This window comes from Lampris incognitus, chromosome 8 (genome assembly GCF_029633865.1).
Source record: "Lampris incognitus isolate fLamInc1 chromosome 8, fLamInc1.hap2, whole genome shotgun sequence".
Taxonomy (NCBI): Eukaryota; Metazoa; Chordata; class Actinopteri; order Lampriformes; family Lampridae; genus Lampris; species Lampris incognitus.
This window is the reverse complement of record NC_079218.1, coordinates 21,680,247-21,706,669: the sequence shown is the minus strand read 5'-3', so window position 1 is coordinate 21,706,669 and position 26,423 is coordinate 21,680,247. Positions and strand designations below refer to the sequence as shown.

The following is a 26,423-nucleotide window of genomic DNA, read 5'->3' as shown; positions in this document are numbered from 1 at the left end:
TTATCAAATGAAATCTGTTCAAATTCTCTGAACTCACTGTTAATAGTGGGGCAAAAGTTCAGTTATGCTTATTTGTGCCAAAATTGCATTAAAACACTATAGAGATTTAGCTGTGTGTAGTAAAGTCTCAACTCTGTTAGTTCAACTTTCATCTAAAACAGTGCTTATTCTGCTGTTGTCACTAGGTTCGTGCAGCCCCTCCACCTCCAAAGCAGCATCCCCGTGGACAGGTGAAGAGGAGAGAGGAGGTGGAGATCACACTGGTGTAAAGGTGTCACCGTGGTGGTACCAGCAGTTCTCTGTCCAAAGCAGATGGGGCTTAGTGGATCTTTGCCCCTGATGCCCTCCCTTAGAAGAACCAAGGAAACTCTGTTTGGAGCAGTCTCATGGAGGGAGGATTCCCCTCTACAGCAGTGAGGCTAGGACAGGCCATAGATTTTGTCTTCTTCCTGTCCATACGGCCGTAGGCTCTGTTAGTGTGGTGTTGGGATGATCCATTGTTCCTTTCTGTTTCTATTTTTTGTCATTCTGCCGAATGTTCTGTCTTGTTCATGGTTTCAATATTTGTTTCTTGGTCCTCTCTTTGACTCTTTAGTGTCTTCTCTAGTATTGCCTCTGATGGTCCTCCTTGACATCACTTCAGTTTTCATGATAGGGAATTGAGCTGTGAGAAAATTGCCTTAAATGGAAACAATCACAAAAATCGGTCAAAGGATTGGACACTAAATGAAACAACTAGTTCGGGTGGGGGGCATTTCAAAATGTATATTTTTTAAAATTTAACATTGTTTTCAAAAGAAATTCAGAAATAGGCAATGACTTCAATATTTCAAAAAAGAGGCATTCAATCAGGTGTATCCAAAATTTTGACTTGTGTGTGTGGGTGGGTGTATATATAGATATGTGTGTGTGTGTGTATATGTATACATATATGTATATATGTGAGTATGTATATGTACATATATACACATATATGTATGTATACTTATATGTGTGTAGCGTTATCCCTACACACATTGTAGGGATAACGCTCCATTAGCGTCCGTAATACTGAGCAGTCTGAGTTCTCTGAAATGATGTGAAAATTGTAAAGAAATGTGTCTGCCACAGTGACGTTAGTGATGGACAATCTGTGATGTGAAAACTACAACTTCACTGCTGTCTTCAGAGGGTACATCAAATTTTGCTACATTGCATAAGAAAATGTGAATAACGAAACTACTTATAGCTGTTGTTGTGAATGCTACCGAATGCCATATACAGACGGCGATTTACAGATTGTCTGCCACTGACTGACTTTCACCGGCAGACACTTTCTTCCACAATTTCACATTTCAGACGCAGATGACTGCTCATTAAGCTAATGGAGTTTAATCCCTACAACATTTAAAGAGAGATAATGTTGTGATTGTTTTCTTTTAACAAGAATTCCACAATTAGATTACTATGCAGAGAAGTTATGCTTGGTGTGGTATCACAGCATTTTGTCAGTATCTAGCTTCGATCCAAATCAATTGTCTCATAGAGTCCATACATAAAATTTCAACATGAAAGAGGCTGGTCCTCTCCTGTATTACAAACAGCTGGACAAAATTACATAAACAAGGGAAATGTGGCAATTTTATTAAGGGATTGTTATTTTAGAAGGGGAACTCCCCTACTTGAAGCATAATGTCGGGCTTGCATAGATATCCAAACAAAAAAAATGGGGCCCCTATTTACAAAAGGAAAAAAAATTGTCACTTTTTCTTGCACTAAATGCTAAGAAATTTCTAAACATCTGGGTGATAATTCTTGTGAGTATGAGTATCTAGTCTAAATGTTCTGTTGTCTTGTAAAATAAGGATCTAGCTACTTCATTATTAATACTAATGTAGGACTAAACTAGCTGATCATGGTTGCTGGTTAGAATAGTTGTCCAGCTAGGAGTTAAGAAGACGGTTGCAGTTCATGCGTTCATCTTTAAGGAGGAAAACATCCTGCGCTGCTAGCCAGCCAATGGAAATGTATACTGACTGACATACTGAAGCACTTTTTAAAAAAAATCTTTTTATTACTTTTCAGTATTGCTGGTTGGTCTCTTATGTGGATGCAACATTGTTTGCTTGAGTTTTTTGTTTGAGCTCTTGTTTACTATACTGGTATGAATAATTTTCTTTTAACTACTCTTTTATTTAGCCTTAAATAGCCATTGTAGTGTCTTTGGTTGAGATTGAGAAATGATCTTAGATTGTATCATTTTGAAATATTAGTAGTTTACAGAATGCTTGGAGATGGATATCTGATTAAATAAAAGTTCATTAAGTTTAGAATTAGTTTAGAAACCTGTTGAGATACATAGTTAAATTTGATCAGAAGCAAGGTAATATCTGTCAGCCATGTTGCTGTGTTCTCATTGATCTCCTTGAGATCTGAATGTCAAACTTATTTTTGAAGTTTACATTTACCCTATTCTATTGAAAATAGGCGTCAGCCTAAATTCTCTTTTCCCAATAGAGAAGTTGATTGCTAACAATATACTGGTCCTGATTCATTTTACGTTATCTTGGGGGCCCGCTTTTTCTGAAACTGAAATTCAGTTTAGCAAAAAAAGGAAAAAAAACTGCCCACGTTTCTGTAATGTAAGCTCTACAGAAGTTGCTGAGCATTACCATTATTTACCAGTGGATATGAAATTGTATTTATTGTGTACAAAAATGTTAAATAAAATTAGCTGAAATGAAACTTAAATTGTTTCGTTATGTTATTGTTTTACAGCAGCGGTGGGTCTGTTGGTTTCTCGTTTATTATTTGATTTACTGTGTGCGTGTTCGCTCGTGGTGGGATATGATCCCTAAGGCGCCATCTCGTTGTTAGAATAAATATGGCACGCAAGTGCAGCCCGTTACATACCTCGAAGTTTAGTTTTGATTCATCATCTAAAGTGGACAGGAAGTCACTTGCAGTAGCCACGAAATGTGTCATCTTACCTTTTGTTACGAATGACCCAACGTTGCCCACAAAATGATTTATTTCAAACTTTAATGGGGCATGGGGGGTAGGCGCTTTGCTCTATTTCAACTGCTTGCGAACAAACGTCACCTTGGCTCAGCCCAATTTGTTCGCTGTCATACTCGCCCAGTTCAGGTCAAAATGACATCTGAAAAGCACATATGTAGATCAGCGTGTGCATCATCCCACCACAGTGTCAAAGACATTTTACTGGCGGTCGTTCCCCGCGCGTATTCGTTTTGTTTACATTCATGCATTTGCTTTTTACCGCAAAGACATCTGGGCCACTATTTTCTCTGGCGCGTTGGATTGTGGGTCGTTATTGGTCCTATGAGCTCGGTATATCGCCCCTCCGGTGGAAAAGATGGCTGCTTCGGCGGCAACAGCGAGTTCCACCCCCGGTCTGTGCCCAAGTTACGCCGTAATATGCTCTTTCCTAGAACGATATGGAGCATTGCTGGATTTGCCGGAGCTCACCTTCCCACAGCTGGAGCGATATCTTCAGGACACGTCCTCAGGTAGAGCAGGAAAAGAAGTAAAGCTGCTGTAGGGAGGAGAGACTACACCAGTGCATTGACGATAGTGCTGTCGTGCTAATGAGCTAGCAGCTAGCTAGTTGCGTGTTATTGTGTGGGTTTTCTAACGTCGGTGATTATTTTGGTGTCATTTACTAGTGTCACGGTCATATTATCATAGACAGAAACTGCGTCTGTGCCTCGTTTCGAGTCATTCGGGTGTCAGCCAACCGAATTTTTCGAGCTTTTGTCGCAGTTTGTAGCTTTCAAATTGAGCTTATTTTTTTTCCCAAGCAGCCTTTATCTGCTCTTGTAGTGGTTGTAATTGAGACGGAGCGCAGTATGGTTGAGCTTGGAAAACAGTCGTACGGGCAGGCGATCTGGTGATGAATTTAGTGAAAACATGGTGACCGCAGATATGCTGTTAATAACGTTGAAATTACGTGCGATGAACACGAAATGTGCACTTTATTTACAGTTACAGTGTTTTGGCATAGTGGATCATTGCGCCAGACTGCGCATGCGCTCTCTCATCTCAAGACTTCCTGAATGAGCATTCTCTAATTACGCTTCACACGCGCAGCCAGTCCTTTCAAATTAATTGGCGGAATTTGTTCTCCTTCCACGTGTTTACATGCAGTACATTGTTGACATTGTGTCCTCCGTAATAATGTTTAGCTTTAGAATAATAAGATTTTCGGGGGCCATCTTGAAGAAATAGGTAATTGCAGTGTAACGTTGGCACGGCTTTAGGACTCTTATCCCCATCGAGTGTGATTTGGAAAAATTATATCCTCTGATGGTTTCTCCGGTTTTTTCCACTGGTGAATCTTTCACGTAACACAGCAGATGGATTTTAAACGATGTATCCAGAAAGGTGATAATGTTTCTAATTAAAGAACAAACATGGATATACAAAGATGCAGCAAAAAATTAGTCCGCAACTTGTACATCCGAGACAGTATAGGGAATTCTGTCGTTATATAAGTCTCGTGTCAGACTACATTTAATTTAACCTACCTACCTATGAGAAAAGCCTCTTCTAATGCTCTAAAACATGAGGGTTCTGTGTCTATGGCCTGAGGGGAGAAGTGATTAGGCTGGACTGAGAGCTCAAATAAATGTCCAACACCGAGGCACTTTCTTTCACTACATGGTTGCAGACATAAAACCGAAAACTCACTTTGGAGTAGGCCTATCAATTAATGTATTTTTTCCCCTGTTAGTTTACAATCCATAGGTGGCATCACGATTGTTTTGATGTAAGTTTTCCTAAATTGGTCCATGTTTTAGTCTCTGGTGACTGATATTTCTGCCGACCATTTGTAGTTTGGATAATTTGATCAATTTTGTGGTTTCAGTAACACCCAAATTGGGAATGGGGGGTCTCGACTGGATTGCCTTTACCCGTTTTATATCTTAAAGCAAAGAAAACACTAACTGGTAGGTTCAAAAACATCTACTAAGAGATGTTTGATGGGTAAAATACAGAAACAAAGAGAGGTAAATTAAACCCTTTAAATAGCTTGGCTCAAAAGTAAGAATAGACAAAGGTTTACCAAGGTGACAAGCAAAGACACAGCTTTATTGAAAACCAAAGTAATCTACAACAAAACTCGGCAAGAAAGAACAAGGCAAACCGCAACAGAATGATAGTTTTAAGGCCAGGGTCTTATCCAGAGGTCTTAATCAATGAAAAAATAGCTACTGTACATCTGAAAGCAATAATCCTGTAGATGGTTGTTTTTGTTAAATTTACTGAAAACTGTACTGATTCTGGCTACTGTATTGGGAGTTTAACCACTCTTGGCCTGTCGTATATGCTTATTTGCTGCCATAACTTTTCTTCTTTCAACTTGCTGCTGCCTGCTTTGGCACCCATGATGAAGATGTAAAACACTGTGCCATATTTCTCCCTGGGAAAGTCCAGCCTGATAGTAACCATAAAAATGAGCAAATGCAAGCATTCATGACTTGAACATTTATTAAATCACTGCAGTGTCTGTTACGTGATAGCCTACTTGTAGGCAACCCTAAGTATATATGGGACTGTTACCACTGCTGAGGACATTCCCAGCATTCACTTTGCAACTTTGTAACCTAGTGAAAGAGTCACTCATTAGTTTGTTCTCCACTGGGATAAAAAACAAGACATTGTCGCTGTTAGTATTTCCCCTGCTTCTGACAAACACAAACACATTAAATAAGTCATTCCTATTGTGGTATTGCGGTATCTCTGAAATATGTCAAGAAATAATACAAGTCATGTTAATTCTTTCTTTCAGTTCCAAAGCTCTTGGTGGACCTTCATGTGAAGTTGATGAGGAAGATTGGAAAATCCGTGTCAGCAGATAGATGGGAGAAGCATCTTGTCAAGGTAAAAACTTTTACTACTTCTAAGCCATCTGCCTAATTTAGGTTGTAATACATTGCCTCAGAGGTCCACTTTATCAAATTTGCCCAAAGTTGGTATATAGAATTGCATTTTTTACAAGCAGATTTGTAGTTCTGATACAGAGTTTTCATACATTAATTCATCTGTTTGGTAATGCAATACATCTTGCAGATATGCCAAGAGTTCAATACTACATGGGCATGGGAGCTGGAAAAAAATGGATACAAGGAGATGACAGTGGAGTGCAAGACTGGAATTCTTAAAGTAAGCATTCAGTTTTGTGTGTGTGTGTTTAGAATTGTCAGTCTACCTCCCTTAGGCATTTTAGTTTTTAATTAGCATTGTTATTATTTAGAGTTGGAAATTGGGAGGATGTACCAAAATTGCCTAACTCAGTAAGAGTCCATTTTTATTTGACATTTTTGTTTTAGTTCTGTTTACAGAAAAAAAGACCAAATATCTCAAGATATGAAAATAAAAACTATATTTGACCAAAAAACATAGTGAGGTAAGAAATTGCATCAGTTGAGTATTGTTTGTTGATAAACATCACACAGAACTAGTATACCCTTGGCCATTTTTCAGTTACTGCTTACTCAAGACATGACTAAAAATTTGGTTATATTTATTTGAATGTAATAATTTCTTGCAGTTTCTTTCCATTGGTAAGGGCATAATCGAGTAAGAGCTACTTATTCAGGTAGTATAAATGGCAATTTTTACCAAATGTAGGAATTGCTCTCATCACCTGGACAAATTCAGCAAGAATAACAGTAGTTTATACAGAACTAAATATCAGAAGTACTAATGGCGCTAATTGCTTACAAATTTTACAGTGCCACTTAATTAACTTGTTAAAACCGTTGTTGATTGAAATTTGAGAGTAAGGTTGTTTTTTTTTTTTTGCATAACTGAGGAGTGAGGCTGGATACTATAAGAAAACCTATCTAAATGACTACAGCCTGAGTCCATTGACTGTACTCACTGCTGACTGATGGTACTGTAGCTCAGAAGTTTAGCACATCCAGCAGCCAGTCTATTCAGCTCTACCTTGTGTGCATAAATTATGGAGTAGTTGGGTATATTAAGTTATAACTAGTGCTCAACACCTACAGTGTGTATTTGAACAGAAACTTTTGACAATACTTTATAGCTGATGAATAAGGAACACAATGAAAGATGTGCATTGTTATTAAATGGGAAACCTGGTAGACTTTATTCATATTTTCTTTGTTAAAAGAAATTTAATTTAGACCTTGGGTGTCGGCTGTGATGGCCTGGCGGCCTGTCCAGGGTGTCTCCCCGCCTACCGCCCAATGACTGCTGGAATAGGCTCCAGCATCCCTGCGACCCTGAGAGCAGGATAAGTGATTAAGATAATGGATGGATCGATCTTTTATTATTATTTCATTATTTATTTTATTAGACTGGAGGTTGTGCTCCAATTATCGGGGCATCACATTACTCAGCTTCCCTGGGAAAGTCTACTCTAGGGTTCTGGAAAGGAGGCTGCGACCGATTGTCAAACCTCGGATCCAGGAGGAACAATGCGGATTCCATCCTGGCCGTGGAACAACGGACCAACTATTTACCCTTGTGGAAGTGCTGAGGGAGCCATCGGAGTTTGACCAGCCAGTCTACATGTGTTTTGTGGACTTGGAGAAGGCTTATGACCGTGTACCCTGGGGCACTCTGTGGGGGGTACTGCGGGAGTATGGGGTACCGGGGCAGTTGCTACAAGCCATCCAGTCCTTGTATAACCAAAGTGAGAGCTGTGTCCGCATTCTCGGCACAAAGTCAAACACATTTTCAGTGGGTGTCAGACTCTGCCAAGGTTGTCCCTTGTCTCTGATTCTGTTTGTGATATTTGTGGACAGGATCTCAAGTTGCAGCCAAGGTAAGGTGTGTTTTAGGAACCTCAGAATTGTATCTCTGCTCTTCGCAGATGATGTGGTTTTGTTGGCTTAATCAGAATGCGACCTCCAGCGCGCACTGGGGCAGTTTGCTGCTGAGTGTGAAATGGCCGGGATGAGAGTCAGCACCTCCAAGTCTGAGGCCATGGTTCTCTACCTGAAAATGATGGATTGCTCCCTCCGGGATGGGGATGAGTTGTTGCGTCAAGTGAAGGAGTTCAAGTATCTCGGGGTCTTGTTCACGAGTGAGGGTAGGATGGAGTGAGAGATTGACAGGTGGATTGGTGCAGCATCAGCAGTAATGCGGACGTTGTACCGGACCGTTGTGGTGAAGAGGGAGCTGAGCCGGAAGGCAAAGCTCTCAATTTACCAGTCAATCTTTGTTCCAACCCTCACCTATGGTCATGAGCTTTGGGTAGTGACCGAAAGGGTGAGATTGTGGATACAAGTGGCTAAAATGAGTTTCCTCCATAGGGTGTCTGGGCTCAGCCTTAGAGATAGGGGGAGGAGCTCGAACATCCGGAGGGAGCTTAGAGTAGAGCCGCTGCTCCTTCATGTCGAAAGGAGCCAGTTGATAGTTTGGGTATCTGATTAGGATGCCTCCTGGGCACCTTCCTTTGGAGGTTTTTCTGGGCACATCCAACTGGGAGGAGACCCTGGGGTAGACCCAGAACTCGCTGGAGGGACTACATGTCCAATCTGGCTTGGGAACACCTTGGGATCCCCCAGGAGGGCATTGCTGGAGAGAGGGACGCCTGGAGTGCCCTACTTAGCTTGCTGCCCCCGTGACCCGACCGTGGAGAAGCGGCTGATCATGACATGAGATGAGATCTTTTATTAGTCTTCACATTGTGGAGATAATGGGAAATTTTGATAAATAACTAACAATTTATATTGTATGTGCTTAAGAAAATAGATCATTTTTGCTAATAGATATTTACCTACATAGCCATGCAACTAAATTGGCTACACACAGATATTCTTCTAAACTGTTGCTGAATATCATTCCCCTTGAAATTGCTATAAATCAAATTGAGAATTATGTGTCAATCTGTGGCAATGTGTTGTTGATGTTTATTTATTTTTGCCATTTCGCTCTGCACATAGTAATGTTTTAATTTACCTGTCAAATGTATTGGGGATTTTTTTTTGTTGCCTTTTTACAGCTTAACAATGGCAGAAATGTAATTGTGAAACTGCACTAATATGAAGCATTATGTCTATCTTTTTCTTCTGTAGTATTTGTGTGAATGTCAGTTTGATGAAAATGTCAAGTTCAAAACTGCCATCAATGAGGAGGATCCAGATAAGATGCGGCTGCAGCCAATTGGCAGAGACAAAGATGGACAGATGTACTGGTTTCAATTGGACCAAGACAACAATGTGCGGGTCTATGTAGAGGAACAGGATGACTTGGATGGCTCAACTTGGAAGTGCATTGTCAGGTAGGCAGCATAATGGAGATTTATTTTTTAGTTGTGAGTGAAATTTTACAGCTGTCGCCTAGCAAGACAGACTTTAAATTAGGCTAAAAAGTTGTTTTACTTTCATTCATCCCTTTCCCCATACAGAGACAGAAATGACCTGGCTGAGATTCTAGCACTGCTGAAGACTCAAATTGATCCAGCACTGTTGGCTAAGAAAGAAGAACAGGAGGCCAGCTGCAAACCTGAGGATGAAGAGAATACAAAAGAGGAAGGTAACATATTTGATTATCATCAATGGTAGAAGATGCAATTAATTTGTCATTTGTTGTTTGTTGGTTGTGTTTTGTTTATTTTTTTTAACTTAGGCTCTTAATATTCAGCCATAGAGAATTATACAGCTTTTGCGGTGTTATTTTTATTTGTAAAATCCCACCAAATTATTTTTCCTTATCAGTCCTATAATTAAGCTGACACGTCTTAATGGTATAGTGGTTCTTTCTACTTAATATGTAGGACTAAATTGATTCTTCTTATCATTACAGCTGGAGTTAAAAAAACTGAAGTTACGACAGATGAAGAAGATAAAGCCTTCAAAGATGTCACTTGCTCTGTCTCACAAAAAACAGAGACTAAGGAAACGCCACCCCAGAAAGATATCAAGTCAGATGTTATTGAGGCCAAATCATCACTGAATGGCATCAACGATAGTAAAGTTGAACCCGACCCTTCCAGCCAATCAGATAAGACTGTTGTGGGTGACACTGTTATTACAAATACCCATACCATCAAAGAGGAGCCAATGGAGGCAACAGAAATTAAAACAAGCCCAGCAGCAAGTGAACCAGAGGTCATATCTGAGAAATCATGTGTTCTCAAGGGAGAACAAGACGAGGTCAAGAGAAAAACTGCAGAGGAGCTGCAGCGGTCACTGAAGAATGACCAGCAGGCCAAAATTCCCTTGAAGAAAAGAGGGATGAAACTTAGTGAGGACTTTGGAAAAACTAGTGGGGGCAGCATTATAGTGCAAAATCCATCTGTTTCCCAGGTCAAAGAACCTCCTAAAGCTGAGAAAACGTCTGAAGAGACAAAGAAAGGGCAAACTTTGGCTGATCACATTAACGGTGATGCCCAGAACACATCAGAAGGTTTCTGTGAGTCACATAAAGCGACTGAGATACAGAAGAACACTTTTGATGGAAACAAGCAGCCTGCTAAAGTAATTTTAGGTGAACGCAAAAATGCAGATGCCAGCGAAAAGAAGGAGTCATCCATGGAAGAGGATGGAAATAAAGGGGAAGAAAACAAAGTCAGCAATACAGAGAAATCAATAGATGTGGCCATGTCTTGTCAAGAGGGCTTGGGGGGAAACGTTGATGTGAAAGAAAAACAAAGCACTATGGCTCCAGAGAGGAATGAAATTGCTCTCAAATGTCCGAAGTCTCCCTCAGTTGAAATAACAAAGCCACCGTCTTTTTCTCAAGATAGAAATAATATGCTTGTGGAGTCATCTAATCACAAACAGCATGAAAAAACAAACAAATGTAAGGCAGTTGACATGAAAGTGACCCATACAGAGGACACAGTGTCCTCATCAGAAGAGACAAATAAATTAACTGATGAGTCAAAGAGCATAGGTTTAAATCATGAAATCATTTCTGACAGTTCTGAAAAATCTGCCTCCAAAGCCATGACTACATCAGATACAGAGAGGACTGAAAAAGCAAATTTGAAAAAAGTTATAGAAAACGTAACTGACATTAGACCCTTTGAAACCGACAGTAAAAAAGAAAAGGAGACATCTGAGCCACTAAATGAGAAAATGGACAGCAATACACTCAAAGAGTTGCCAGGAGTCATTACAAAACCTAAGACCCTGCCTGCTGATGGAGCAGATGCAGAAAAAGATGCTAAAGACATTCTATCACCATCTGTCATTCGAAAGACAGATATACTAAAGCACAGCAATGATAGAGAGAGCCGAGTCAACCCTGAAGAGACACAAAACTCTTCAGTCATTAAAAAGGTAGATAAACCATTTTTCAATGAGCGTTCAGAAAAAACTCATGACACTAAAGAGAAAGTGGAATCCTCTGTTGTTAACAAGTTAGAAAAACAAATTTCTCACAAAGATACCCATAAATGTGACAGCCTCAAAAACACAGAGATTTCTCCCTCTACAGATGAGAAAGCTGTTTTGACAGAAGTAAATGCCAAGACTAAAGAGGAGGAGGAGACATCAAATAGGGAATACCTGGGAAAAACTGTCAACTCTCAAGAAGGAAAGTTAAATGTTTCTGAGACAAGTCACTGTTCATCTAAGTCTACGGATGTTGAGATGGGTGCCATTAAAGAGGATCTGACCAAGTCACGAGAGGACGACCAAGTTGAAATAAAAACAACTTCATTTGTGGAGACAGTGGAGGCATCTGACACGAACTGTAAAGTGCCCTGCTCTGTCGGAAAGAAAAATGTCTCGGAGGAAGCATCTGACCAAACTGAGAAAGCACAAGTGGAACAGGAACAAGCGTCTAAAGAACAGCCAGATACTAAGCAAGAAAGCTCACCCTCTCCCCGTGCATACCAGGAAAAGGATGCAAGTGATGCAAATGAAAAGGATGCATGCAGGAATGAAAGCAAGAAACGGTCGTGTCAAAAAACAGAAAAGACTGGCAACTCCACAACAGAAGAAAGTTCAAAACTGGATGATGTAAAGGGGGATAATCAGAGAGATGAAGATGGCAAAACATTAAAGAAGGAAACAGAGAACCCAGACCCTCTGCTTGAGAGTGAGCAACCAGACAGTGAAGCATCTATGGTCAAGGAGAGCAAAGATGAGGAGGGCTGTTCTGTAACAAAAGAGAAGGATGCAGATGATGGAGACGACCCATCTGGGAGTCGGGAGGGAGCGTGTTTGAATATAAAGGCCCAGACGCACCGAAGAAAGAATGAACTCCAGAGAGAGGATAGGCAAGGGGATTCAGAGTCTGACACAAATGCTGGAAGATCTCTCAGAAGGTCACCAAGGATCTCTAGACCCACTCCAAAGGCCGTGGAGATTCAGGACAGAAAGCTCGAGAAGTTGCAGGCTTCAGCACCTGCCGAGAAGCGCGAGGATGACAAGAAAGAAGAGGAGTCAGAGGAAGAGGTGAAAACTGTTCAAAAGAAACCAAGAGAAAAAAAGGTTGATCAGGAGGCCCAGTCTAAATCTAAGGTAGAGTTATATTCGTAGTAAGGCATACGGTATCAACCTTAGTCAAAGTCAGTTTACTTTATTTATGTGAAGGCAGCAATGTTGTTTATGTTCACTCTATTGTGCTGGCTTCAGGTGAGAAAGCGGCGGAAGATGAGGTGGTCCAATACTCGAACTCGGCGTAGAAAGAAAGGCTCCGAAGATGATGACGACAACAGTGAGGAGGATTCCAGTGAAGAGGAAGAGAGTGAGGAAGAAGACGATAGTGATGAGGACTACAAAGTTGAAAGAAGCAGGAAGAGAAGGAATCATAACAGGGAAAGACGCAGCTCTGATTCTTCCACTTCCTCTGACGACGACCTACCTCCAAACGATGACCCCTGCAAACATTGTGGCCTCCCCAATCACCCTGAGCTGGTGGGTCCTCGCTAAGCCCCTGTTAATATCTTACAATTATAGTAGCCATTATAATACTGATTATTTGATAAGAGGGGTACTGATCCAATAATTGAATAAATCGCATAATTTATCATGATTTTTTTCACTGATTTATGGTTTTAAACTCTCATAGTAATAGTAGTAATATTTTTTATATGACTATGAAAGAAGTGTTTTAAATACAGATGGCTGAGTTACAATTCTCAAGAGTTGTATGCAAGCAGTTGTCATTTTGATAACTCCTTCACTGGCATACTTAAGAAAATATAATGGCAAGCATTGTGTTTTAATCATGGCAGTCATGTATTGGTAGTGACAAGTTTGAAGAGGGAGCAAGGTTGTTGTGGCTAACTTTGCTCTCACACCAAACGTGTCATGAGCACTAGTGGTCTGGTTGCTATCTGCTTTCTTCCTTCTGCCAGTCCTCTAGTAGTCATCGCCCGGGAGGTGGGTCATTCTAGCTGTTATACAGACATGTTCAGTTGTGCCCACAAACCTATGATGTTTATAGTGGCGATGTTGCAGCTGAAGAAATCTGTCTGCAATTCGTTTCTTACCTCAGTGTGACATTGCTAACTTGCATAACGTTAACCTTTGCTTGACTTCAGTTCTACGCACTGGCCACTGGGATGCCACATAAAGCTGCCACTGTGGCATCGGCTGCTCCTAGTCATCAGATCGATTTAAAAAAAATTAATGAATGCTGGCAGCTTCTGCTGTTCATGACAGTTTTGATGTGAGCACAACTTAATAAGCAGACACTGATCAGAGAACCTTTAACAACATGATACAGCATCAATAGCTAAAACTCAGTTTACCACATTTTATTGGTCAATGGTGTATTGACACAACAACACTGGTGACTGTCTCAGTCTAGATACCTGTGATTCAGAGCAGATAAATGCTAATGTATTTACTGTTTTCATTAAAATTTCATTAACACTATCTTCAGAATTAGGTTTAGACTTGGATTATTTTCTTTCAAAAGTCAGGAAATCATCAGGTTTTTTTCCCCCAAGACTTTCCACTTATGGACTCCCCAAACTATATATACAAATAAATATACTTACCCATTTTTGTAGATACTTAAATGATACAGTAAATGAAGCATTTCAAATCCAAAATAAGTTGAATATATGTAACAAAGGTTACTATCACATTCCCACATTACTATTGCCGTAACATGGATTGCTAACGTATGAGCCAGAAATCTACATTAGGTTCAGCTCCAGAAGTGAATTGGTCATGACCACTGGTTGAGTGGAAAAACGTAGTAACAATTTTTCATTAACAGCATTCCATAATGTTGGGAATCACGCGTGGAAAACAATAAAACAAAATAATAAACAATTTCCCCCTTAATTGTCAGTCAGTGTATATACAGTCCAGTCAGTATATAAACTCAGTTCAGTTCCTTGGTGTGTGTTTCCAAGCTCAGATCCTTTGTACATACATGTACTCTTGCTACTATCACTAATACTACTGCTAGTACTACCAGGGTAGTGTATTGGTAACGTTGGAGATCTCATAAATCTTATCTGTATCCAAAGGGAACACGTCCAATCCATCAACATGCATTTTGAGTGCAAAGGTGGCACAGCACGGGCTGCATGTTGTCCCAAAGGGGAGCACCTGACACTCATAGACTTTAGGTTCCTCATCTACCTTCATATCTCGCCACAAGAAATGGAAAGGTTTATAGTCTTCTACCAGGTGGACCTGGTAAAACATCCCTTTTATATCACTGCTGATAGCAAGTGGGTATTCCCTGAATTGAAGGAGGACTCCCAACAGGCTAGCTCCCAGAGTGGGCCCAGGCAAGAGATGGTCATTCAGGTTCTGGCCATTGAATATGAAGTAGTAATTAAAAGACTATCCTGGCTTTTCCATTGTGATGCACCATGTGGTGCGGGATGAACCAAGAATGGGTGCTCTCTTCAGCCTCTGATGGGGACATGGGTGTGACATAGCCAGCATCAAGAAGCCTCTTAATCTCCATGGAGTAAGTCACCGCTTTCTCTGGTTCTCTGACCAGTTGCCTTTCTGTCCCACGTAGTTGAGCCAACACTGCCTCCTTTAGGGCATGGATTGGGGTAAATTTTCTTTCCACAGTAGCACAGTGGAATAGACCGCCGCGCTACCTGGATGCCCTAGGGTGGCGCAGAAATCTTGATGGGCCTTGTATAGTCCACCCGAGTCTGGTGTGCATGGCTGCAGGTCCACCAGGGGGGCCTAGGTGTACTGGCTGCACTGGAGTGATAAGATGAGGGTAATCCAACCCGATGAGCAGTAATGGTTTTGCCTCCTTGATGCTCGGCAATGGCAGGTCCTTGAGATGAGTGGTACCTCTCCTGTAGCGCTTTGACTGGGTACATATGGCAGGTAAAGCTGAGTTTTTTTGCAGTGAAAGCTCTGTGGAGCTGGAATGAATTGCTAGGCTGTGATGTGGAAGCTACAGAAAATGGCACTGTGGCTCCATGGATGGCATGAACTTCTTGCTGGACCGTGTGGAGTGCCAGGTCTTCAGCTTCCCCACGAAGGCTCAAGCGATCAGCAGCGTCACATAGGAGTATGGTGCGCTCAGAACCATCATCCAATATAGCATAGGTTTCAAGTACCTTTTTGCTGCTCTGAAGGATAACACGACTCAGCTTGAGTAGCACCTGACTGATGCTTGTTGGCCAATCTATACTGCTCAAAAAAATAAAGGGAACACATAAGCAATGCGATGTAGCTCCAAGTCAATCACACTTTTGAGATATCAACCTGTCCAGTTAGGAAGCAACACTGATTTGTGAATCAATTTCACCTTTTGGTAAATTGTCTAATTTCCACCAGGTGGAAATTAGACAATTTGCAAGACAACCCCTATAAAAGGAATGGATTTGCAGGTGGTGGCCACAGACCATTTGCCTGTCCTCATCTTTTCTGGCCGATCTTTGGTTAGTTTTTCATTTTGCTAGTGCCCTCACCACTAGAGGTGGCATGAGGCGGTATCTGCAACCTACAGAAGTTGCTCAGGTAGTGCAGCTCATCCAGGATGGCACATCAATGCGTGCTGTGGCAAGAAGATTTGATGTGTCTCCCAGCACAGTGTCCAGAGCATGGAGGAGGTACCAGGAGACAGGCCAGTACACCAGGAGACGTGGAGGGGGCCGCAGGAGGCCAACAACCCCGCAGCAGGACCGCTATCTGGTCCTTTGTGCAAGGAGGAACAGGAGGCGCACTGCCGGAGCCCTACAAAACGACCTTCAACAGGCCACTAATGTGCAGGTTTCTGCTCAAACAGTGAGAAACAGAATGCATGAGGATGGTATGAGGGCCCGACGTCCACAATTGGGGCCTGTGCTCACAGCCCAACACCGTGCAGCCCGATTGACCTTTGCCAGAGAACATCTTGGTTGGCAGATTCGCCATTGGCGCCCTGTGCTCTTCACAGATGAGAGCAGGTTCACACTGAACACATGTGACAGACGTGAGAGAGTCTGGAGACGCTGTGGAGAACGTTCTGCTGCCTGCAACATCCTCCAGCATGACCGGTTTGGCGGTGGGTCAGTGATGGTCTGGGGAGGCATATCCTTGGAGGGCCGCACAGACCTCTACGTGCTAGCCAGAGGTACCATGACTGCCATTAGGTACCGGGATGAGATCCTCAGACCCATTGTCAGACCATATGCTGGTGCAGTGGGCCCTGGGTTCCTGCTCATGCATGACAATGCTCGTCCTCATGTGGCCAGTGTGTCAGCAGTTCCTGTATGTCGAGGGCATTGATGCTATGGACTGGCCTGCACGTTCCCCAGACCTGAATCCAATCGAGCACCTCTGGGACATCATGTCTCGTACCATCCGCCAACGCGATGTCGCACCACAGACTATCCAGGAGTTGACCGATGCCCTGATCCAGGTCTGGGAGGAGATCCCTCAGGAGACCATCCGTCGTCTCATCAGGAGCATGCCCAGACATTGTAGGGAGTGCATACAGGCACATGGAGGCCACACACACTACTGAGCCTCATTTTGAATCGTCTTGAAGAATTTCCACAGAAGTTGGATCAGCCTATGTTCTCATTTTCCACTTTGATTTTGAGTATGATTCTGAATCCAGACCTTAATGGGCTAATGATTTTGATTTCCATTGATCATTCTTAGGTTATTTTGCTCTAAACACGTTCCTCTGTCTAATAAATAAAGATTTTCAGCTGAAATATTTCATTCATTGAGGTCTATATTGTGTTTTTAGGTGTTCCCTTTATTTTTTTGAGCAGTGTAGTTACAGTGTCTTCGAGATGGAACTTTCCAAACAAGTGCTTTCTTCAGTCACTTTGGGCTTACCAGATGCTATGTCATTTTGGCTGGTATTGACCTCATGAAGAACCTCAAGGTGCTTTCGTTCACACTGTTTGCACTTGGCCTTGAGGGTACACGTTGCCGCTTGGTGCTCACAGCCACATCTCCAGCACCTCTTATTTCTCTTGATCCACTCCGTCTTTTGCTCCTTTGACAAGAGTTTGAAGTTGCTACACTAATGCATGTAGTGCTGCACAGATTCCCAGAAGGGACAGTACTTCTATGGCTTCTCCTGTGTTGCCTCCACTGCAGATACAGTCGTGACTTTCTCTGGCTCTTCCTTCTGCTAACTACCATAGAGAATAGTAGTAGTCTTCGTAGACTTGTACTCATTGCGCCAGTCTTTGCATGGAGCTTGCGTCTCTTTATCTGAGTTACTGAATATGGGTCTCCGTTCACCTGTACACACACCTCGTACTCCAGCCAGTCAGCCATGTCAAGCAGCATTGGAATAGGAGTTTGGAGGGGATTCACAAATCTCTGGAAGTTGGCTCTTAGGTCGTGTGGCAACTTAGCTAAGAGGCAAGATACATGTGAGGCACACTTCAACTCTGTCCAGCCCTGGTCTCTCAACTGGTGCAACATGCTCACAAGTGTACGGGCTTGGAGGGCAAATGACTTGAAGGCTCTGATGTCACCACTCTTGAAGTTGGGTCCATCCATCAGATCCGCTTTAAGGCCAGATGTTGAGGTTCACCGTACATCTCAGTGAGTGCTCTCATGGTGTCCCTGAATGGGAATAGGCCATTGCTGTATGAATGAGCAATGAGCAGTGCGTCTTCACATTTCAGGTGATCTGTCAATATCTGAAACTTGAAGCGCTTTGGGGCATCAGGGGGGAGTATGTTGTCTAAGGCAAGCTTCAATCTTGCAAACTCATGCGGATCCTCATGTACGAAGTTGGAGATCGTTGGCTTAGGTCCACAATAGGTGTCTACCTGTGGGTGTCTGCCGAATGGGGCTGGAGCCTGAAGCTATCCAGCTGGACGCAGGTGATCATGTGGGTAACAGTCATTCAAATGCCTGTACTGATCATCATGACCATAATGGTAGCCATAACCATAAGCATGATGATAGTGATCCTCAGGGCGGCTTCTACAAACAACAGGATGATGTCTGCCATCTTCCCAATAGTAGCGATGATAATGATGGGCTCTCAAACTAGGCTGTCAATAAAATGCATTATGCTGACTGTGTCTGTTGCCATCTGGGGGATAGGCATCATTGGGCAGAGGGCAGACCCCATCATCAGGCTGACGCTAGAAAGTGCTATATGGAGGCAGGTAGCCATTTTCAGGCTGGCTGTAGGCAGCCCCATGCTGAGAGTGGTATCTGTCATCACGCAGGTGGAGAGTGTCATGGCAACGATAGGCATCATCAGGCCAAGAATGATAACTGCCGTCTGGCTGACTTAATGTAGTACCATGAAAGGGGCGGTAGCTATTGACAGAATGACGGTGAACAGCTCCAGGTGGAGGGCAGTCTCTGCCTTCTGGGTGATGCAGCAGCAACTGATCCAATGTACTTGAGGCTTAGGGTGGAGGGGACTCTCTATTCTCTGGTGTTTGTGGAGGGAAGTCTTCAAAGAAAGGGGGATGACTCAGCCGAAGTTGTTGGTGAATGTGTTGCGTGCTGACCTGACAGCGCTGCTCCCTTTATAGTGGGGCAGCTTAGCATAATAATTGTGCATTTTGTGATAAAAGCGTCAAATTTGGTACATATGTAGCTTAATATATGTAGAAGAAATTTGGATATGGAGCCACTGAAAATGAACCCCGTAGTGGCCATGGCAGGCATGGACGTTATTAGATCGCTTTTAGCAGGGCTGTGGCCTCCCTAAATTTCATATCAGCCATTATGGCAATACAGAGGAGAATGTTACCTTTCCAGAGATAGCAATATTATTGTTCTAGTCCAAATAGAACCAAATAGAACATGCATTGGTGACATCCGATATGTAAAATGGCATATCTCTGATTCTATTTGGACTAGAACAATAATATTAGTGTCTCTGGAAAAGTAATATTCTCTTCTGTCTTGTCATAATGGCTGATATGAAATTTAGGGAGGCCACAGCCCCGCTAAAAGCAATCTAATAACGTCCGTGCCTGCCATGGCCACTACGGGTTAATTTTCAGTGGCTCCATATCCAAATGTCTTGTAAATATATTAAGCTACATATGTACCAAGTTTGGTGCTTTTATCACAAAATGCACAATCCTTATGAATATTGGAGCTAAGCTGCCCCACTATTAGACTGTCACTGAGCTCCTTAATCGGATCAGGTTGGCTGCCTTTTGGGTGTAGAGACTCATCACTGAATGACACCCGTGGAACACTTTCACATTGCCGTGGGTCCTGATGACCAATAGGTGGAGTCAACTTACTAATGGACGCAGGTGTGGATAACATCTCCTCCTCATGGCATCTGGGCCATGACCTGGCTTACTGGGAAGCTAGTACAGGAGAGCTAGAGATCATGTCTGTAAGGCGTTGCACATCTCATCACAGTTAGAATGTCACTCTCCTCTCTCAAGCTACGTATACATCTGAGAACATCAGAGGAAGTAGTCTGTCGCACCTGTTCATCAACAGGAATGCAGTGCCGCATAGGGTAACTGACCTCACAGTCCTGAAGATATGATGGCAGGTAGCAACGTCTGCGTGGGTGGTCCACATCTTGTTCCAGGTCTCTTTCATTTGGCCTGAACATCTTGGGCTGAAGTAGTTGCTTGGATCCGGTTCGAAGGACCAAATATTGTGTGAGACAATGTATATGGATCCACAGTTGTGGCAGCAATCATTTCAGGGTGTCGGGTTAGGACACTATTTTTGTGTTTGGGTGAAATTGTGGTAGAAGGAGATGTTGGGTCCAGGTCCAAGAGTTTGGGTTCTTTATCTAGCTCAGATGAGGTCGTTGCATAAAAGGGTGTATGTGTGGTTCTGTAACAATAGACACAACAATACAGGCAAATTAATAGTGGAAATTCTAGCCTAGATAGAAATGGCGAACCTAAGGTAGACAAAAGCATCTATACAGATAACAGCTAGCATGCAGTGCTAAAGACTAATAATGAAGAGTTTAGGCTAGTAATTAGAAATTAGCGGTTAGCGAACACCAAATAAGCATTCAAACTGCACGGCATATGAATGACAGTCACTGTAACCGTCATTAATCAACTAGCATTCATTGTACAAGGGTATAAAAACAGAAAATGAATGATCGCAATGCACAGAAGGAATAACTAGCAGAATGCAGTAAAACAACTCTCAGGCTATTACAAGCTATTGGCTAGCTCCGAATCATGTCACATAAACAGATGGAATAACAACTCTGCAGAATAAGATTGTGGCTAAATATAAAAACTAACCGTGTGTAACAGAAACATGAAATAATATTCATCTCACATTACATGGACGCAAACATTAAACAAATGTCCATCGAATGTCACCGTGATTTGAGGTGAGATCTTGCTGTCATCTGCATGTCTCAGTCACTGTTGTGTTAGTGGGCACAGTTCACATGCGCAGAGCATCATCAGGCAAGGAGATATGGGGAAAAACACACATAGAGGCATAGCCATTTTTTCATGGGGAGTTCACTGTATATTGTTTGCCATAACTCGAACAGTCACATACAATGGAAGCACCAAACTTACACCTTTTTGAATATTTTCTTCCTAGATTTTACTGTGTGATTCATGTGACAGTGGTTACCACACAGCCTGCCTGAGACCTCCTCTCATGATCATCCCTGATGGAGAATGGTTCTGTCCACCCTGTCAACATGTACGTAACAGAGAGTAGAAATAATCAGCCACTGCAGATAGTGTTTGTTATTAACACCTGACCTGTGAATCTCCCTGTAGAAACAGCTCTGTGACAAACTGGAAGAGCAGCTTCAGAACCTTGACACTGCATTGAAAAAGAGAGAACGTGCTGAGAGAAGGTGGGGCCCCTTCAAGCTGAACTGTCATTGAAATGTTTTGTGCATAACTGGACATGCAAGAACATTATAACTGTGCTCATTTGTTTAAATTAGTGTCTTCACTGTGCACTACCTTTCCAGGAAAGAACGGCTTGTCTATGTTGGAATCAGTGTCGAAAACATCATCACACCTTCTGTACGTAAGCTTATGTCCTGTTTGTAAATCAACCTCTTTTTGGATGAAAGTGTTGCTGGACCCTCATTCATCGAAGTTATAGCTTGCCAGCTCTTTTATTTGTATCTAGGTGAAGGAGGATGAAAAGGAGGCGCCCATAATAAAAGAAAAGAAAGAAGTGAAGCGAAGCAAGAGCTGGGGTCGAAGATCCACAAGGGCTAAGAAGACCATCAGCTACAGGTACATGCAGTGAGACGAGGTGTCATTTAATGATGTTATATTGTGACACTTATGGATTTAATCCACCAATCCAAGGGCTCTCAATATTTAGAAATGTTAATTATCTTGACAGATTTGATGAGTTTGATGAGGCCATTGAAGAGGCTATTGAAGAAGACATCAAAGAAGCTGAGGGTGGAGGTGGGAGGACATAAATCTGAATACGCTTAACTCTGTGTTGAAATCTCAGACATTCACGGCCGAGTTGCATAATCAAAAACTCTGAGCACATTCTAACGTGTTTTTACAGGTGCTGGTCGGGGTAAAGACATGGCCAACATTACAGGTCACAGAGGAAAGGACATTTCTGCCATTCTTCAAGGGGAGGAGGGCAAAGAGAATGGCCGCCCGCCACGATCCTCCAGTGGTCAACGCAGGAAAAAGCGCAGGCGTCTCAACGACCTCGACAGTGACAGTACTGTAGATGAGGAGGAGAGCGAGGAGGAATTTCGACTCACTGACAGGTAGGACTAGCCTTAGCTTCACATACTACATGGAGTAGCTATTCCCAACATAAGGATAAAAATATATTTGTGAATACTATAATATTGCACTTGATGTCAAATATGAACACACTTTTTCAACCATCAGATTACACATGGGCGTCCGGGTAGCATAGTGGTCTATTCCATTGCCTACCAACACGGGGATCACAGGTTCAAATCCCTGTGTTACTTCCGGCTTGGTCGGGCGTCCCTACAGACACAATTGGCCGTGTCTGCGGGTGGGAAGCTGGTTGTGGGTATGTGTCCTGGTGGCTGCACTAGCGCCTCTAGTCGGTCGGTATGCCTGTTCAGGGGGGAGGGGGAACTGAGGGGAATAGCGTGATCCTCCCACGCGCTACGTCCCCCTGGTGAAACTCCTCACTTTCAGGTGAAAAGAAGCGGCTGGCGACTCCATATGTATCGGAGGAGACGTGGTAGTCTGCAGCCCTCCCCAGATCAGCAGAGGGGGTGGAGCAGTGGCCAGGACGGCTCGGAAGAGTTGGTTAATTGGCCAAGTACAATTGGGGAGAGAAAAAAAATTACACATGGTTGGGTTTTGTTTTTGGTTTTTTGCTTTACCGATAAAGAAAACGTATCGGAAAAACTGTTGTTTTACAGCCCAGATCTGATCACACCACAAGGTCTACATCATAAAGCTGTTTACACTGGAATATTGTTTTTGTTGTTTGTTTTTAAAGATTTGCTTTTGTTGTTTTGTATACTGAAAATGTGAGTACTTCAGTAATGTTTCTGTCTGCCAGTATGTTAGAGGATATTTTGATGCATTTGTCAAAACTAAATTTGTAACAATGCATTTTCAGGTTTGTTTCAGATATTTGTCCAGTGCTGATATTTTTTAACCAGACATTGGTCATTGAATAAAACAAATTGAATCATCAGAGATGTGTCAAGGTTAGATGGGAAAAGGTTTTACATGTTTGTTTGTTTTTGTATCATTATTTAATTTTGGTTTCCAAAGTTTCCTTACAACTGTTGTCTTTTTAGCTCGGAGGAGGACTTTGTGGCATCTGACAATGAGGCAGAGAGTGGATCAGAGGCAAACTCTAATGACAGTGATTTTGGGAGCACTGGCAGCGGTGCAAAACGCACCACCTCGCGCTCCAGGAGACGGCCCAAACGTAGAAGAAGTTCTCGACAGCGCCGCAGACCTAGGGGGTACTCAGACGATGAAGAGGAAGAAACTGATGAGGAAGATGAAGAGGACGAAATGGGTACTGAAAAGATTACTTTTTCCCTCATTGTTTAGTTGCTGATGTTAATGAACTTGATTGATCAGTGGATTGTCACTGAAGAGGTCACTTAGATGAGTGATGAAACGTTTCTCTCAGTAAATGTTGTGTCCAGATGAACTGATTCAACTTTCTGTGAGTTCCTTACCTGGATTATTGAGCATGCATAAAGACATCAGTGGACTGTATTTTAACACATTATTCTGTGTCTATGTGTGTGTATAGTGACGGAAGGTTCTAGCGAGTTTAGCGACAGTGACCTGGATATGAGTAGACGGCGGTCTCGCAGAAGTCAAAAGAAGCAGGTGAATTACTGTGAGACATCAGAGTCTGAGGGCTCCAGGGCCGGCACCAACCGTGACAAGCGCAAATCCATACACTGCCTGGCCAGCTCAGATAGCGACGGTCAGTCAAGCACCTCTTAAATTATTATTTTATTGATTAACTTTTCTGTTTGTAAGTTGGAAATACATTATACACGCAGTGGCAGTTCCGTGTAACTGACAAATTGGTCTTAGCTATTCGAAAGATAGGGAACCAAATCATTATATCGTATTACTACATTCAGCTGGGCATGTGTGAGGTTGCACCAACAAAATCACAGGCTTGCTTAACAATTCTGATAGTTAATACCTGATGCAACAAAATCCACACTTTTGCATTATTTGCACATTTGTATATAGTTATTTATATGTGTTGTTCTATTTCTTGTTGCAAAATTCAGAGTTTGGCAAAAAAAAAATACTGCTCATTGTACTTGTATGGGAAGTATGTAACAAATACACATTTTGATCTTTGAATCCTGCTGTAACTGTTGTTTAATTGTTCAATGTGTTTGATAAAAGCAACAGAATGCCATGATTGAAAATTTTACCTGACTTTTTAACTTGAATGTTAAAATATTAAGTGAAAATGTTCAAATTGAATTTTTCTCCCCCCCAGCGAGTTTCTCTAGAGACTCTGAGGAAGAGACAAGGGAACGGAAGGTGAAGAGGAGAGCAGACTCCTCTGAAGAAGATTCCCGGCAGCGGTGTAGACTGCTCTCGCTGAAACGGCGAAGAGCCTCTGAAGAGGATGACGATGACGATTCTGATGAATCTGAGGAAGAGGACCGTCCCATCCGCAAGCGTGTGAACCGCATCGACTCGGATGACGATGATGAGGAGGAGGAAGAGAAGGACAAGAAAAGTGCAGCTGAAAAGGCTGACGAGGAAGGTGGAGCACTTACTAAGGGTACAAGCCCTTTGGACTATAGTCTGGTGGAGCTTCCTCCCACCAATGGACAGAGCCCCATGAAAAGCCTAGAGGGCTTCATGAATCGACCCAGCGCAGGTGCATCAGGCCTCATAACTCACCTTGAACCCAAAAACATCAGTGCCACACCGGTAGCTCCCATAGCACCCAATGGCCTGGTCTCCCAAGAAATGCCATCACAGGACGATGATGAGGATGATCTGTTAGGAGTCACAGACCTAGTGGACTATGTCTGCAATAATGAACAATTGTAAAAGAAAAGTTTAACTCTTTTTTTGTGGTATTGTATTTTTATATTGCATAACTTTATTATTCCCCCACCAACACTCCTGTCCTCCTTATTTGTGTCATCTGGAGCCTTGTTCTCAACCATTTCATCAACAGTTTGCCTCCACCAGTCTATTTCTCCCTGCAAAGTCCAGTGAACTAGGGCTCTAATAATCAAGTCCCATTTGTCTCACTCAACCTAGTGCTGTGTTTTCTTACCAGTAGTCTTACATTGCAATCCAATAATGATTTGATAAATTCTCCCAGCTCACCGAGCTCCGCCATCAAAAAGCTCACCATTCTACCAATAAGAGCCAGTCATCTCTACTGTCCTGTTGACTTTTTTTTTTTATCCCCAGTTGTATCCGGCCAATTACCCCACTGTTCCGAGCCGTCTCAGTCACTGCTGCTGAGGCAAATTTGTAATATAGGGCTATACAAATAAAATTGACTTGACTTGACTGCGCCACCCCTCTGCTGATCTGGGGAGGGCTGCAGACTACAACATGCCCCCTCCGATACACATGGAGTCACCAGCTGCTTCTTTTCACCTGACAGTGAGGAGTTTCGCCAGGGGGATGTAGCACATGGGAGAATCACACTATTCCCCCCAGTCCCGCCCCCCCCCCCCCGAACAGGCGCCCTGACCAACCAGAGGAGGCACTAGTGCAGTGACCAGGACACACACCCACATCCGGCTTCCCACCCGCAGACACAGCCAATTGTGTCTGTAGGGACGCTCACACAAGCCGGAGGTAATGCGGGGATTTGAACCAGATCCCCATGTTGGTAGGCAACGGAATAGACTGCTACTCAACCCGGATGCCCTATTGACTTTTTCAGATATTGGCCTACACACTTGTCCCCCCCCCCCCAATTGTGCCCAGCCAATTACCTTATTCTTCCGAGCCGTCCCGGTCGCTGCTCCACCCCCTCTGTCGATCCCAGGAGGGCTGCAGACTACCACATGCCTCCTCTGATACATGTGGAGTCACCAGCCGCTTCTTTTCACCTGACAGGAGTTTCACCAGGGTTATGTAGCGCATGGGAGACTCACGCTATTCCCCCCCATCAAGCCCCCCGACTGGCCAGATGAGGCGCTAGTGCAGCGACCAGGACAAATGCCCACATCCCAGCTTCCTACTCGCAGACAATGCCAATTGTGTCTGTAGGACGCCCGACCAAGCTGGAGGTAACACAGGGATTCAATCCGGCAATCCCCGTGTTGGTTGGCAGCGGAATAGACCGCTACCCGGACGCCCCCTACACACTTGTCTTAGTGCTCCAGAGAAGCTGTAGCTGTTCCACTCCTCTGGAAGAAAGCATTGGAAACACAGTATTGCTGGACCTTTGATTCTGGAGAATAATGTAAGGTATTATCTATCAGAACTCCATGTCAGTAAGATTTCCAACTTCTATGAATGGAATATGGCCGATGTCAAAAGTCAAATGCATTCCACAGTAACTTTAAAAGTCTTGGGTTACTAGCAATCAGTGTTTAATCAATCAGTTTTTAATTTTTAGCCCTTTTTAAAATTGCTAAATTAAGTCTAATATTTATTCAATTTC

General features: G+C 42.9%; 2 protein-coding genes across 2 annotated transcripts in view; both read left to right on the top strand.

Moving 5' to 3' along the window:
• Window positions 1-2,717, top strand: part of LOC130116587 (F-BAR and double SH3 domains protein 2-like) — a 34,080-nt gene extending 31,363 nt beyond the window's left edge. Inside the window, exon 20 of the mRNA XM_056284535.1 lies at window positions 186-2,717. Within this exon, the coding sequence (XP_056140510.1) occupies window positions 186-269 (84 nt within the window). The 3' untranslated portion in view covers window positions 270-2,717. The remainder of the gene's footprint in view (window positions 1-185) is intronic.
• A 638-nt stretch (window positions 2,718-3,355) lies between these two features.
• On the top strand, window positions 3,356-25,321 carry rsf1b.1 (remodeling and spacing factor 1b, tandem duplicate 1). The gene is made up of 17 exons (XM_056284240.1): window positions 3,356-3,509; window positions 5,170-5,175; window positions 5,792-5,883; window positions 6,073-6,165; window positions 9,054-9,259; window positions 9,386-9,513; window positions 9,784-12,452; window positions 12,567-12,848; window positions 20,901-21,005; window positions 21,086-21,165; window positions 21,286-21,340; window positions 21,450-21,559; window positions 21,672-21,739; window positions 21,849-22,062; window positions 23,089-23,315; window positions 23,559-23,738; window positions 24,276-25,321. The coding sequence occupies exons 1-17, from the start codon at window positions 3,356-3,358 to the stop codon at window positions 24,839-24,841; spliced, it is 5,235 nt and encodes a 1,744-aa protein (XP_056140215.1). The 3' UTR covers window positions 24,842-25,321.
• The last annotated feature ends 1,102 nt before the right edge of the window (window positions 25,322-26,423 follow it).

Excerpts from the sequence above, each read along its gene's own strand:
- rsf1b.1 (XM_056284240.1), top strand. The coding sequence starts at position 3,356 with ATGGCTGCTTCGGCGGCAACAGCGAGTTCCACCCCCGGTCTGTGCCCA. Across the intron at positions 22,063-23,088 it reads GAATTTCGACTCACTGACAG|CTCGGAGGAGGACTTTGTGG; the intron begins GTAGGACTAGCC and ends TTGTCTTTTTAG. Across the intron at positions 23,739-24,275 it reads GGCCAGCTCAGATAGCGACG|CGAGTTTCTCTAGAGACTCT; the intron begins GTCAGTCAAGCA and ends TCTCCCCCCCAG.